At 46.2% G+C, this 14,654-nt stretch overlaps 4 protein-coding genes across 4 annotated transcripts; 2 read left to right on the forward strand and 2 right to left on the reverse strand.

Moving 5' to 3' along the window:
- Positions 1-1,219: 1,219 nt before the first annotated feature.
- On the reverse strand, positions 1,220-2,350 carry N7529_003762 (uncharacterized protein; the record flags this gene model as incomplete). The annotated part of the gene is made up of 1 exon (XM_057239289.1): positions 1,220-2,350. One exon carries the CDS (start codon positions 2,348-2,350, stop codon positions 1,220-1,222), a length of 1,131 nt encoding a protein of 376 aa, XP_057098584.1.
- A 2,936-nt stretch (positions 2,351-5,286) lies between these two features.
- Positions 5,287-6,846, forward strand: wetA (developmental regulatory protein WetA; the record flags this gene model as incomplete). The annotated part of the gene is made up of 1 exon (XM_057239290.1): positions 5,287-6,846. The coding sequence occupies one exon, from the start codon at positions 5,287-5,289 to the stop codon at positions 6,844-6,846; it is 1,560 nt and encodes a 519-aa protein (XP_057098585.1).
- Positions 6,847-9,657: 2,811 nt separating this feature from the next.
- Positions 9,658-12,733, forward strand: N7529_003764 (argonaute family protein; the record flags this gene model as incomplete). Its single annotated transcript, XM_057239291.1, has 4 exons — positions 9,658-9,833; positions 9,887-10,974; positions 11,031-11,996; positions 12,045-12,733. The coding sequence occupies 4 exons, from the start codon at positions 9,658-9,660 to the stop codon at positions 12,731-12,733; spliced, it is 2,919 nt and encodes a 972-aa protein (XP_057098586.1).
- A 1,046-nt stretch (positions 12,734-13,779) lies between these two features.
- On the reverse strand, positions 13,780-14,529 carry N7529_003765 (uncharacterized protein; the record flags this gene model as incomplete). The annotated part of the gene is made up of 3 exons (XM_057239292.1): positions 13,780-14,171; positions 14,282-14,398; positions 14,463-14,529. 3 exons carry the CDS (start codon positions 14,527-14,529, stop codon positions 13,780-13,782), a joined length of 576 nt encoding a protein of 191 aa, XP_057098587.1.
- Between the last annotated feature and the right edge of the window lie 125 nt (positions 14,530-14,654).

Here is a 14,654-nt window from a genome sequence, read left to right on the forward strand (position 1 = left end):
ATAGCTCCCCGCTCACTAGTAGGTCCCATAAGTGAAGAACCGGAGAGCAGAGAAATCGGAGACGTCAGAAGGTTCTCCTATAGGGCGAAGAGCGTTTGTTTCCGTAACAAGCCCTCACACGTAGGCGAGTCATAATAGCACTTAGGTTGGCCACCCCCAAATCCACCATGGTCCCATCACTACCTCATGCGACAGGAAGTAGAATTGCCCTATGACCGTAACACCGATTAGCGCCTAGGCCCTTTTGCTATATTGTGAAGGAAATTGGCGGATATGTCAGATGGTTAGATGAAGGTGTCAAGGTGTAGCTGAAAGCTGAATGGCGCATGGGGAAGCGGGAAGTGGCAGGGGTCAAGGATTTCCGAAACACCGGGTGACGGCCTGCCGAGTTTGGGTGTTGCACCCGCTGTATTTACATATGTTTCAGATTTCCCCTGGCGGACTTTCTTTGAATGTGTATTCTCGGGGTTAGATGTACGCATTTGGGCGAGGAATCAGTGCCGGCGTTCAGTGGTGGGCTCAGTTTACATATATACAAGGAGTTACCGTAGTCAGATGAATAAAAATCAATACCCAACGAGTGCTGGCTCTGGAGGCCGCCAGTCCTATGTACCATCTACTACCTGACTAAGTACGCGTAGACACCTGGGCACGAAAAGTACATGAGCAAATGCTTTCATTTGCGTCAGCAATCCTCGTATCTGCTCGGCTGATCAAGTGCCGCCGAAACAAGTCCACCTACCAGGTTCTGACGATTTGCGTAAGACTGTCGTAAGACTGTCCCAAAATTCATCAAATAGTGTAATGCCCAGGACGGGAATTGCATTGGCAGTTGTACCTTTCGAAGCCCCTAACACTCAACGTTTTCCGAAGGTCAGCAGGAGCAAATATTTTCGAAGTTGGCTAGTGTCTTGTGAGATGTCTCGGGAATTAAGATGAGCGTAGGCTCAGCTATCATGCATCCGGAGACGTAGTCTTACAATTGTTTACTTCGGAAGTTATTGGATATTTTGAAAGTGTTGTTGAAAATCAAGTGCTAAGTCGGGAAAATACATGAATGACCATTGTCAAATCCAAGCCCGAGAGCAACCCGCAAAAAATTGCTTTTCCTGGCTGAAGAGCCTTCCCATTGTACCCCTCGCCTATCCAGGACGAATCAGAAAGTGTTTTGTCGTAATCGTAAAGTCGTGTTGTTCTTTCTATGAAGAACAAGTAGGTCTCAAACCTTTGCAGGCAATGTTTTGGCATCGAGGTCATGCACGATACCGCCCGCAAAGAGGGTCAACTCGTCGGGAGCGACATCGACGAGGCCATCTGCTAATCTTTCCATGAGGAATTTTTCAATCTTGTTCAGGAGGACCTGGTGGTGGTCCAAGTTGAGAGTTGATGAAATTGAATCTTCTTGTTCGCCGATCTGCTCTTCTGCGCGGAGTGTGATCAACTCGTTCAATTCGTCTTCGGCGAGTAGATTGAAAAATGTGCCGATGACATGGCTAGAAATGAGGTCGAGGTACAACGAAGGCGCATCGTCAGGACTCATGCATTCGATGTCCTTACCCAAGCGAATGTGGTCAACTTGGGTTCGAAGGTATGTTTCGTACTGCTCCTCGAATGTCTTGTTGGTGACTCCGTGAATTCCATTCATGTAAGCGACAAACAGACTGCGGTCCAGATCCACAGCATCACGCGAAAACTCTTCAGGCTGGTTGGTAGATTTGCGAACAACCTCGTTTTCGTCGCCGATGTCCATCTTGTCGAGCTGATCCAAGAGTGTTTGAGTGCCGCTGGAATTCCGTGCAAGCATCATCATCTCGTGACATGTCATTTGAGTAGCAGGTTCTTCGTCATCGGATAGTTCCGGGGTGTCGATGTACTGCACTTCAAGAGCGAATCGTACAGAGTTCTCCTCGAAGGAGATGAAGACATCATCAAACGACTCTGTATGATCTTCATGCGTCTCAGGCGCATCTCGAGAAGTTTCCTCCCAGACTGAGAAGTCAGACATATAATCATCTTCCTCCTCTTCATCGGAAAGTGCATCGTACTCTGAATCGATTCCATCTGAGCTATAGCCCGATTCCGAATCGGACTCTTCATCGGATTCAATCATGGCGGAAGAATTTTTGAGAATCGATTTCAGGAAAGGGCGAAGAGATTGTTTGGCGGTGGAAGTCGAACCATTCGACTGTCCAGGGGCGGTACCGTTTGATGTGACCGATACTTCATCTGAGCCATAGCAACTGTCGTGGGAGAAGGACATCTCGATATTGGAGAAGGCTGAAGATGTAGAGCCCCACGAGCCTCGGTGGACGGGTGGGTTGCTCATATGCGCGGTGGTTGAGTTGTCCATGTTTGCAGCAGAGTGTTTCTTGGTTGTAATATGTTGAAGTGCCCAAAGACCGAGTCCTAGAGCCCGGGATCAAAGGACTGGTGGACAAGTAAAGGTGTTTTGGGGATTTGGATTCAAGCAGATGCGATCAGTGGATCGGAATTGAGAGAAGAGAAAAGCAAGGGCATCGAAAGCCTGCAAAGCACGGAGAAAAATCCATAATGAGCACACGGTAGTTGTGCAAGAGTTTAAGGAAACTTGACGGGGTTGGCCCCAGCAAGAATGTTGTAAGAAGACATGGTTTTTCGATACTGATTTAAAGTTGGATGTAGGAGTGCGCTTCCTCGCTAGTCTGGTGTGATGACCAACAGGAGTATTGGTGCTGTTTGATGTGGTACTTTGAATTAAGTTGGTCTCGGTCACGGATGTAGTGGGAGTCAATAATCTTGTCGAGATGCATGTAGGGTGCAAGAAGGTGGCAAGGGTGAAGTTGAATGTGTGCGCGACGCGATGAAAACGGCGCTGGGAATGTTGGGGAATCAAGTATCACAAGGATGCGATAAAGGTTCCACGGATGGAATTTCTCTGCGACAAGAGACCGGAGAGGAGAGGAGATAAACGTTCGGAGAAGGAAAGGAATAAGGCGAATGACCCGTTCTTCCGCGGGGTCTGACGAGGGGGAGTAAGAACCGGGTGACTCAGTAGTCGATTCTTAAAAAGAAGATAACAGAGGAAGGAGATGAAAGAAAAATAGAACTGCACGAAATGCAGTAATGAAGAGTTGTTTTAAAGATCTAAGGTCACTATTCAAAGTTCCCTGGAAGAAAGAGAGAAAATGTGAAGATTCGCCGCACCGAAGATGAAGTCAATACCCGGATTTTGATCTGAGTCAGCCTCCGAAACTGGGCACATGCGGCAACTTTGGAATTCTTTTCTTTTCTTTGTGTTGGTCCATTCCTGATTTCTTTGTTTCTTTTTCTATTATTGTTCAATCACCATTGATCTATTTCTAGACTATTCCAACAATGCATGTGAATATGAATACATCAATATATGATTGCATGGATAGAATTTGCAACCCTCAAAGGTGAAGAAGACGTCACGCCTCACTATGTAGAACACTCTGTCGGCCTTTGACTTGTCGATGACTTATCGCCTGGTCTCGCATATCCGTCCGACCCTTTCATTTCATTTCACTCTTTTGGAGCGACTCCATCATAATTTTTCAAGAAAAATCCAATCAATATCTCTTTGTCCACGCATATATTGCCAACTAATGGCGTAAGGGACTACCGACGCACTACACTTCTGCTTTATCGCTTTCTCCCCAACTTCCCCCGTCCTTGGATCTGTTTTTGGATTTCGCTTGAGCCGCCTTGGTTCACTTTAATCACTATTTGAAGAATGGCGCGCCTCTGACGCGTTCGAGGCTTATCGGAAGCCCAACACGCCTAGAGTGTCGGCCTAACACAATATTGGAGACATTGGTAGTTATATAACACCAATAATTTAGCTCACTTCTCTTATGCAGCAGGGTTTATCTTTCAAGGTTACTTCATGCGCCAATCCTACTTTGAAATTCCGATTCAATGCTAAAAAAAAGAGCCAAACCAGCAACACTACTTACACACTCTGTAGACACGATACAAATCACCGATCAAATAACGAAACAATTGGTTAGTGGACTAGGGCTAATGTAGTCATTTAGGAACAGGCATTCAAGTTCAATGACGCGCTTTGACATGGATTCCAAAATGGAAAAAACAGACGTTTGACCTTGAAAGAACCTCAGACTGATTTGACTGCATTCGAACATGGACTTATCTATCTTGAGCGCTTCGATCATGCTCCAAATATAGAACATGGGGTTAGATTGAAATAATGTCGATCTTGTGCAGGTCAAGCTTTGCAAATCTTCCGATCAGGGGTACTAGGGCTTCCAAGGCTTCTAGGGCAGATCTGTCCTTCTCGAATGCTGCAAATTCTTCTGTGCATTGTTCAAGCGGGCGTTACATTCCGCCCAGCCTCTCTACATTCCAGTCCACATTCCGGATGGCTTATCATGATCAGGACATTGGCTGCAATATCATCCACTTTAAATTTGAATTGACAAATGATAAAGTGGATGACAATAGTCAGAGTACAGAGTGCTGCCGATCCTACCTTCGCCCAGTCTTCTTTGGGCGGTTGATGATTGGACTACATTTACCATGACGCTTACATTGAGATGGCAAACCTAACAGATTTACACTACAATTTTTTTTGGTCCTGGTTCCTTGACCAATCCCCAACTTTCGGACATAGCCTTTCGATCCATGCTCTTCTTTGGCATTGGAGTAATGCTGATATCTAAAATTGACATGCCTGAGTCCTCTACAGACCCGCTCCATCAGCTTACCTGGTCCTTGTCCCGCTGTTTCTGGATTAGTGATATAGGGTTACATTCTTATGGGTGGCTGTTCAGCAAGCTCCTCTAGAATTTGACAAAGATTGACAGCTCTGTCGGCCCCTCATGAGTCCCGCAGTCTACGATTGGCTTAGATGCCTTGCGGAGACCTGAATCATTCTTCTGGGGGGTTGGTGGAGTAGATCAGGAGCCAACCGGACCCTTCATAGCACATTCCTTGTCCATCTTTAGAGCTGGAATGTGTCCAGAAATTCTCGAGGCTGGTGTCCCTGGCAGCCATTCAAATAGGGCTTGCATCTGTTTGTTTGCTTTGCTTTCTTTGCATCATCTGCAGTGTTTTCTTTGATTGACAAACTATCAAACATTCACTTTCACTCGTTTCTTTTTTGCATCCTTTGCACCATTTGCATCTCGGATACCCGGGTCGATCCCCCGAACTATTCCCAAACCTTGCCAGATCTAGATATCATTGGTTATCCAATCACATCTCGTTTGGAACTCTCGAGTCGCTGACTACACTATTCTCTCCAACTTCGCCGCAAACGGAAAGATGTTCGCCCAACAGTACGATCATTCGTTCAATGACTTGTTCAACCAATACGTCAACATGGAGACTTCAGCTGCTGATGGCAAAGATTCTTCATTGTCCGGTGATTTTGACCAGCTTTTCCCGCTTGACTCACTATCAAGTGACTGTGGCGATATCTCTCCCACTGTCTCCACTTCTAAACTCCATCAATCACCGCAACCCTGGAGTAATGAGTGGTCCCTGCAGGACGACGGAGCTGCCGGCGATCATTTTGCTTTCCATGACACCGTCCACCCTTCCACCATCTCAGACATTGATCTGAACAACTTTGAAGTTTCCTCCCGTCCTACAGCAACAAACGGCCTGTCCACATCGCCGTCTACTCCTCCTGCTACTCCTAGACGCAAAGCTACCCAAAGCGCTCTCATCACTCCCAAGTCTATCCGCCATCGCAGCCCGAATGAGCGTCGCTCGCTGCTGCGCAAGCAAAGTTTCTCCCCCAGCTTGTTGCGTTCTTCCAACCTTTCCAAGGGAAGGATGGCATACCCTGAGGGTTGGGCCCAGCGACTCCAGAACTTCAGTCTCCATGGCTCAGAAGATCGTCTGCCGTTGTCACCCCCTCCATCAGACGTTCTCATTCAGCATGAGAATCTACCTACCGACCAAACTATGAACCAGTCCAGAGAATCGGCAGAGATGCCTCCTCAATATGACGCAAGACTGTTCCAGTCACCCTCAGTCTCAATGCCATCACCAAATGCCGCCATCGCAGCCCGCCAACAGCAACAATATATTGCTCACCCAAGCTCATCTACCTTGACAAACTCCAGCCCTCCCTCTGCAGACGATATCTTCTCTTCATCTCACTCATCTGACCCTCAATCTCTCTCCTCTTGGCAATCCGATCCTCTTCATGCCTCATCTATCTCCTTCACTCCTGATCTCCATGGCCAAGATGCCCAATGGTGGTCACCCATGCCTTCTCGCGTGGCTCAGCAACACGCCTCATACCTTACATCCCCCACACCCCACCGCTCCATGCAAAGCGTTGGAAGCCAACATGATATGATGCAGGGAGGCCTCATGATCCAATTCGACCCCTCCTTTGATATGTCTGCGGACTCATCATTCTCATCATCTAATATGCTCCCCGCCCACACCCAAAAATTCGTCACACCATTCACTACTTCCCAAGTCCACCACTCCCGCTCACCATCTCTCTCCCCCAAAGCTGGCACTTCACCAAAGGACACCCGAAATGGATCCATCTCCAAACCCACACATCGCCGCACTCACAGCCGCAAGCTCTCCGGCCAGAGCATGAACGGCCCCAAGCCAGCCAAGGCATCTGGCTCATCCCCCCGAGGCGCAAACAAGTCTGTCAGCGTATCGTTCGTCAACTTTACCGCCCATGACAGCAAGAAGATCCTGACCGGTGTTGCCCCATCCGGCAGTTCGAAAACCAAGGCTCGTCGCGAGCAAGAAGCCCGTGATAGACGTCGCAAGCTGAGCGAGGCCGCATTGAGGGCTGTGCGCAGCGCCGGCGGCGACGTCGAAGCTCTTGAAGCTGTTCTATGTTAAGGTGTTTGATTTTTTTTGCTTTTGCTGTTTTTGTATTTTTGTCTGCCCTTTTCAGCCGGTGTTTATTTTGGTTATATCATGGGAATATCTTTGTTTTGGTGTTTGTGTTTTGATTACAGTCCCGGGCCCGGGTACTATCCAAAATGTTAGACTGTTTCTAATGTTTAGATTCTTATGTGGATACATAATTCCATAATATTTTGTGACTATTTGGCCTCTTCCACCGTAGATTCTTCCCTTTTATTTGGGCTTTAGATGTTTCGATTTTCGTATGCCTCTCTTTTGAGCTGGTGAGTTCACCATGTCACTTTTTCCATTATACTTACTGTCTACCGCCAGGGCTTTGCTCCCGACGTCTCCTAATTGAATTTGTATGTCAACCCCGGCTCTTCTTTCTCGTGCTATACTGAATTGATGAATGTAAGCCCTCCCTTGGTTTGTATGTCGTCTAGTCCTTCATGACTCTAGGGGGTTCAAACAAAGCAAATTCATATGTAAAGCCTGAATCTATACATATTCCGATTTAGAATTCCTGCTTCTTTGTTGTTTTCCCTCTCTCTCTTCCGCAAGATACTATCCTTTTTTGTTAGCAAAATTTCTAGGTTACTCCTGGCTTCCTCTCCTACGCAGTTAATGAGAAAAGCTCTTGTTGTCCACATATCTTATTTTCGTAACTTCGGATTTATACACAGCCTATTTGTATGCAGAGCCCGAAATGGCAGATCCTCTGGTCCCGAATTTCTCCATCATCATTCTTCTCTCCCTCTTTATCAATAAACATTGCTTGATGAACTTTGTAATTAAGGATTTGTTTCCCGCCTCTTATAGTACACAATGAACATAAAATGTTCGTGATCTTAAAGTGTTACAAAGGTGTATTTATGTGCAAAACCTGAGCCTATGAAGGCTTTTACCCTGAAAGTCCTTCTTAGGCTTCTCCTTTTACCTCCCTCTGTATCAACGGATTTCATGTTCGTTGAGATTTATGTGTAAGCCCTAGTTTCCCTACCCCATTCCATTTTGTTCTCATACATCCAAGCGCTATCTTGATCTAGATAACTTTGGACTTTGTATAAAAGCGCGCTTGAATGTAGAACGCGAGACTGTAAACACCCTAATATCGAATTTCTGCTTCTTTCTTCTTCCCTCTCCATTCCACTTTCCCCTCTTTGTCGAAACAAACTTGGTTTTTTACTAAAGCTTGCATGTAAGACATGGCGTTCCTCAACCTCCTTCTACGCTTATAGATTCAATTCCTTTCCCGATCTATACATCTATATGCAGGAACTGAAACTACAACTACCCTGATATCGAGATTCTGCTTTTGCTTTTTCTTTTTTTTGCTTGATTTGCTTGCTAGTCTCGGCTTAATTTGATCATTTTACACTCATCCATAGACACGAAGCCCTATCTTGATTTATACCTATGTCTTCCAGCCCCTCCGACTCCAGATTTCCTACACAATCCGCATTTGTGTACAGTTACTAAGGCTACACATATCATGATATCGACGTTCTGCTTCTTTCTGCTTCTCTTTCTCCTCCTTATCCAAAACACATTTATTCTTTTACATTTTGTGCATAACTCTCAGCTTCTACTCCACGTTTCACACTACCTTCGAGGACACAAGCTCTCTATTATCTCAGAGTTTCAATACAAAAGCACATCTTTATCCGAATCCTGAGACTATAAATACCCTGATATCGAATTCCTGCTTCTTTCTTCTTTTCTCTCCCTTCACCATCCCAAGACAACATTTCTTTTGATACAATTTGTAAGTATCAGCTTTCCTTTTTCACCTACTACTTCCACATTCATGGACCCAAGCCCTCTCTCAATCTCTTGCTTTTATTGTGATTGTTTTCTTACTTCCTTTCTTCATTGCCAGTACAACTGTTCAGTGCTAGCATAACGAAGTAAGTCCATTCTGCACATCCCACTGATGATTTCTGAGTACCGTTTGCCTTGGCCAAATCGTTCACCCTTTTCTCACCTTCATTCGCTATTCTCTCACTTCTATCTCTTACCTTCCCTCCTGCTGAGTCCCTTACTTTTTTGAGCTACTGTCTCGTGGGTTTTCCTTCTTCCTGAGTTCATGATCTTGTTTCCTTTCTCTCAGTACCAATTACTTTTATCCCTCACCATATCACCGAATCTTCATAAAGATCAGGTACACCACATACTCCCGATCTCCACTGCCATTCTCAGTTTGATCTGAGACCCTTTGCTTGCTACTGCACGTTTTCATCTCTCTACTTTCCCCTACTTTCTATTTTCCTCTGCTTGAGAAACTTATCCTATTATCGCCATCCATTTCCCACATTGAAGTTTCCTATCACAGTCCTCTTCATCATAATATCACAGCCCCCATTGCCATTGCCATTGGCATCGATTTCCCTCTGCTACTGCCGTCTGCCCTGCATTGAGGTCCTTGCCTTATCGCATTTCATGGCTGGCTTCAGCTCTTCCTATTTGCATTGGTCCGGTTTTGCATGAAAATCTGTATCATCATACATTGCAAATATACATTCTGTGATTTTCTAACTCGTGATTATAGATTTTGCAGAGTCCGCATACATCGTTTTCTTACCTTCATCTTTTTATCAGACCTTTTCCTGCGAACAGGACTACCTCGTTCCGATTCTATCCTCATTATCCTCACATTGTCACCCATAAATTGGGCCGATAGACCGCATCGCTTCCCTCTTTCTCTCTTTGACTTGCTTGTTGTCTCACGACACGCCTTGATACCTCTTTACTTTTCTTTCAATCGTCGAACTTCACTTTTTTCTTGCTAGACATTACGTGAAAATGTCAGGCCGTGGATATGGAGATCTGCCCATTCGGGGATCACGTGGTGGAAGTGACAGAGGCCGAGGTCGAGGAGACCGTGGCTATGGCAGTGATCGTGGGCGAGGAGGAGACCGCGGCCGTGGAGAACGTGGTGGTGGTGGTGGCCGGGGACGTGAGCCTGAACTCCCTTCAGGGTAAGTCAAAATGTTTAGCATCTAGAAAAGAATAATATCTCACACGAACATAGCATGCTTACCGACCCCATCCCCCCGCCCAGCCCTCAAGTCCACAACTTTGAAGACGAGTATGTCGCCAAGTCCTTGAAGACTGCTCCTTTGCAAAATACCCTTGCTCGACGTCCCGGTTATGGAACCCTAGGTCGTGCCATTATTGTGCGCGCGGATTTCTTTGACATAGATTTCAAGCCTGGTGTCAAATTCCATTCTTACCGGATCAAAGCCAAACCTGACAACATGAAAAGAGGGCACCAGAAATTTGCGATTGACAGACTGCTTCGCGACTATGCGCCTTTGAAGGGTATTGGTGTTGCCACAGATGGAGCCACAGAAATTGTCACAACTGAGCGCCTGCCAGACAATTTGCCAATCTTCAAGTTCACCATGCCAAATGGAAACGGACGTGGAAAGGGACGCGGCGCAGCTGGACGCAGCGGAAGTCAAAACTACAATGGGCCTTGGGAAATGAGACTGGTACATAAGTGTTCTCATTCTGCTGTTGAATTGAGGTCATGCCTTCGCGACTCCAGCTACCGAGCGGACCCTAAAAGTCCAATGGAGGGTGATGTTGTGCGCATGCTCAACATCCTGATGACTGCTTATCCTTTCAAAACCCCCGGAGTCCATATTGTTGGCAAGGGACGCAACAAAGTCTTCCGCATTGATGATCGAAAACAGTCGTTTGACATGAAGGGCGGAGTCGAGGCCATTCGTGGTTATTATTCAAGTGTTCGACTGGTGGCAGGTCGGATTATGCTCAACTTGAACATAAGCCACGCTCCGTTCTACAAACCAACCAATCTGGTCACTACGATCAACGAATTTAGTGCCATATTTAGCCAGGACCGTGTCAAATTGAACGGATATGTGAAAGGACTGAAGGTTTATGCTCTTCATTTGCCGACTCGCGAGAATGGAGCTGGAAAGATGGAAAAGCCTGTCAAAACCATCTGGGGCCTCGCTACTCCTAGAGACGGACCCAAGGAATATCCAGCAAAGGTGAAGCAACTTGGGTCTTCCGCTAACAACGTGAGGTTCTACTGGAATAAAGATGATGGAAATTCGGAATATGTCACTATCACCGACTACTTCCTTCAATGTAAGTTATCCCTGTTCTTCAGCAGTCAGATTTATTTTGCTAACAACAAACAACAGCCTATAACCGTCGACTCAATGTTCCGGCGACTTGTCCAGTTGTGAACGTTGGAAACCAACAGAACCCAGTTTATCTTCCCGCTGAAGTCTGCGAAGTTCTCCCTGGACAAGTCTTTGGTGGAGAGCCGGATAACAATATGCGATCTGCTATGATCAGGTTCAGTTGCCGGCGACCCCCTCAGAATTATGCTTCTATCATGAGCGAGGGGTTGGATATCATGGGTATTTCCAACGAAAAAACCAAAGAGGTCGCACTTAAACCAAGCACAGAGATGATCACTGTTCCTGCGCGCATATTGAACGCACCGAGCCTTCTTTATGCGAAAAAGTCGACAAAAGTACAGTTCGGATCATGGAATCTGGTTCGCACACGGTTCTCGGAGGGAGCAACCATCAAGAAATGGACTTGCCTCTCGCTCCGAAGGCGAGGTCCCAATGAACCAATCCGTGACTCTGCTCCTGAGATGGAAGCATTGTTCAAGAAATCGCGCGAACATGGTCTCAACCTCTCTCCACCTTCAAAGCCTTACCATGGTGTGGATCTCGTTTCTCCTTCGAAATATTCCGGCAACGTGCAGAGAGCCGACAGTGACAATCGAGACTTGATCGAAGGGAAACTCAAAGCTTTGTATGGCCAGGGCTTTGAACTTGTGGTCGTTCTCTTGCCTGATACGAATGGCCGGGTTTTCGATTGGGTCAAGTATATTGGCGATGTCAAAACTGGTATCTTGACGCACTGCATGCTAGCAGAGAAGTTCAAAGCAGCCAACGATCAGTACATTAGCAACAACGTCATGAAAATCAATCTCAAGATGGGAGGATGCAATCAGGTTCTAGATACATCTGGTGCAAAATTCATTGGGCAAGGAAAGACTATGATCGTTGGGTTGGATGTCACTCATCCGCCGAGCACAGATGACCCAGGCATGCCTAGTATTGCCGGCATAGTTGCATCCATTGATGGCCGTATGGGACAATGGCCCGGTGAAGTGAGAACCTAGACGCGCCGCCAAGAGAACATCGAGTACCTCAAGGAAATGATGGAGGAGCGCATTAAACTTTGGGGCCAACAGAACAACCAACTCCCATCAAACATCCTCATATACCGTGACGGTGTTAGTGAAGGTCAGTTCGACATGGTTCTTTCAGACGAGCTTCCCAAGGTTCGAGATGCTATCGGTAGTTTCAAAGACTACCGAAACAAGCCGCCAAAAGTCGCAATCCTCGTCTGCGGAAAACGCCACCATGTGCGGTTCTACCCTACTCAGGCGAAGGACCAGGACCGAACCTCAAATCCAATCAATGGCTGTGTTGTTGACCGTGGTGTCACCCGCCCGAGTGTCTGGGATTTCTATCTTCAAGCTCAGTCCCCTCTGCAGGGATCTGCTCGTCCGGCCCATTACATTGTCGTCCATGATGAGATCTTTACCAATTCACAAATCACTCAAGGTGCCAAACCTGCCGATCTCGTTCAAGAGCTGACTCACAACATTTGTTATATGATGGGCCGAGCTACCCGGTCCATTAGTTACGCCACACCTGCATTTTTGGCTGACAGGTTCTGTGACCGAGCCCGCAAGTACCTGCTGGCATGGATTCACGAGGCCGGTGGTGATGATGACGCAAAGAAGGATAGAGTCAGAAACGCTTCTGAATCTGTGAAAACCTTCGGTAAATTCCCTCGTTCTATGGTCTACATCTAAGTTGTTCTGATCCAAAGTCTCTTTGAACTGTTTGATCTTCTTCTGGCTTCTTCTGGCTTCTTCTTCTTTTTGCGGTCCTCACTTTTTCTTTCTACAAATTCGAGATATGTATCAAGTTTGTGAATTTCTTAATCCCTAAGATAGGGCAGAGGGAATTATCATTGTGGTTTTTAGGTTTTGTTGAATGATTGTTTATGTCTTTTCGTTGAATTATGCTCCGCGCTTCATTCAGCATGGAAATTCGAAGAATCAAAAACAGGGGGGTTTTGATTTTTTTAATACTTTGCGAGATCTTTCATTCTGTGGATTGAAGAAATATAGAAAAATCAAAAACAGGGGGGTTGCAATACAAAAATTTCAAATAACTTCTTAAGTTTTCCTGTAGTCGATGGTTATATGTATGCACATATCTACATACCTTTGTAGGCACTGCACCTAGAGTATAACTCCGCCTAGGCAGCCTAGAGACACTCGTTAAATATCATGTTAGTGGTATGGTCATATGTGGCTTCTATACTTCTTTCTACTGATCATTTTCCCAATCCTATATTCATCGTCTTTAAATAGTAAGCAAATGTTGCGTAAGATCTAAAAATTGCAGCGGAATACCTTGAACAATAAATATATTCTAGAGCTTTGAAGAAGTAATTGGATTCCTGGAAGGCTTGTAAGAACAAGGAAGTAGAATCAAAAAGTGAGATTGAGTGGAAAACGCTGAATACAAAGAAGTATAATGTACATGTCAACTCGTGGTTGAGGATTCCAAAGATCCAATATGATTTGTGTCACGGTTCTCGATTCCTTGTGGTTGAACTTAGACTGAGAATAGACCTCCATCCTTCTGGTATCAAGCTGGTTTACATGGGCTGGGAGGTGGAGGAAACTCAACATGAGATAACCCGGATGTCCTGGCAAATGTTTCGACAATTGAAACAATTAGGAGGAGGGGGTAAGTTTTACCTTGCGGAACATAGTATATATGTCCTGCAAGTTGAGCTTGAATTTGCCAATTCAAAGATTTTGACCGAAATATGCCGTTTTTCAATTCACCGCTTAGCGTTTGGCGACCACGCTTCAGGCTGCCATTCCGCTCCTGGGTTTGCTTTGCTAGCCTGAGCCCATGGGTTTTCCCCCTTTGGTGTATTTCGCTCCGTAGAGACAGGTTGCGGCTGTGGCGTCGTCTCGGGGGATGTGGAAGCGGGTGGCTCTGACGCGGGATGGGCAGCGTTGGCGGTGGTCTCGTTAACAGGGGTCTCACTGAATTGAGCTGGAGCTTGCTGATTCTTGGGTTTATCGAGGTAAGAGGGCTTGCTGGCCCAGCGCTCATCGGCGAGTCGAGCAAGTTGTTTGATTTGTGCCTGCCGGACGAGATCCTGCTGTTGTTCTTGAATGCTTGGGGGGTGTTCGCGGACATGCCGTAGCCACTGGTGCCATTGCGCTATATGAGAGAGTGAGTAAGCTACCGTTCGTTGTCGAACTCCTTCTTTGCGCTGAAGAAGAGGTGGTTCCGTTCAAGCCCGGTCTGCAACTGTATGCGACAAAACTCACGTGTCACTTGAACATCACTGAAGTGTGTTTTAGGATCAAATCTGACTATCCGTCGAAATCGGGCTGCATTCATCACATCTTTAAATTCCCAGAAGGTGTTGCCGGCAAGATCCTGGCCTATGATGGTTAGGTTAATTGCGCCGCCGTTTGAAAGAGAGGGTGAAAAGACAGAGAAACTAACCGACTAAGAATGACTTTCGCCAGGGGAGGCGAAGTTTCTTCCATTTGAACCATAAACTGTTCACCATTGTTGAAGCGATGCAAGGAGCAAAAGGTGGAGGTCAAAAAAGATTCAAGCGGCTAGACCTTCAGGAACGTCATCGGGGATAAACAGCCCCGAGCATTCCATCTCATCTCTGCTTTTCCTCTGCCT

The sequence above is a fragment of the Penicillium soppii genome, assembly GCF_028829465.1.
Source record: "Penicillium soppii strain IBT 18220 chromosome Unknown utg000004l, whole genome shotgun sequence".
Lineage (NCBI taxonomy): Eukaryota > Fungi > Ascomycota > Eurotiomycetes > Eurotiales > Aspergillaceae > Penicillium > Penicillium soppii.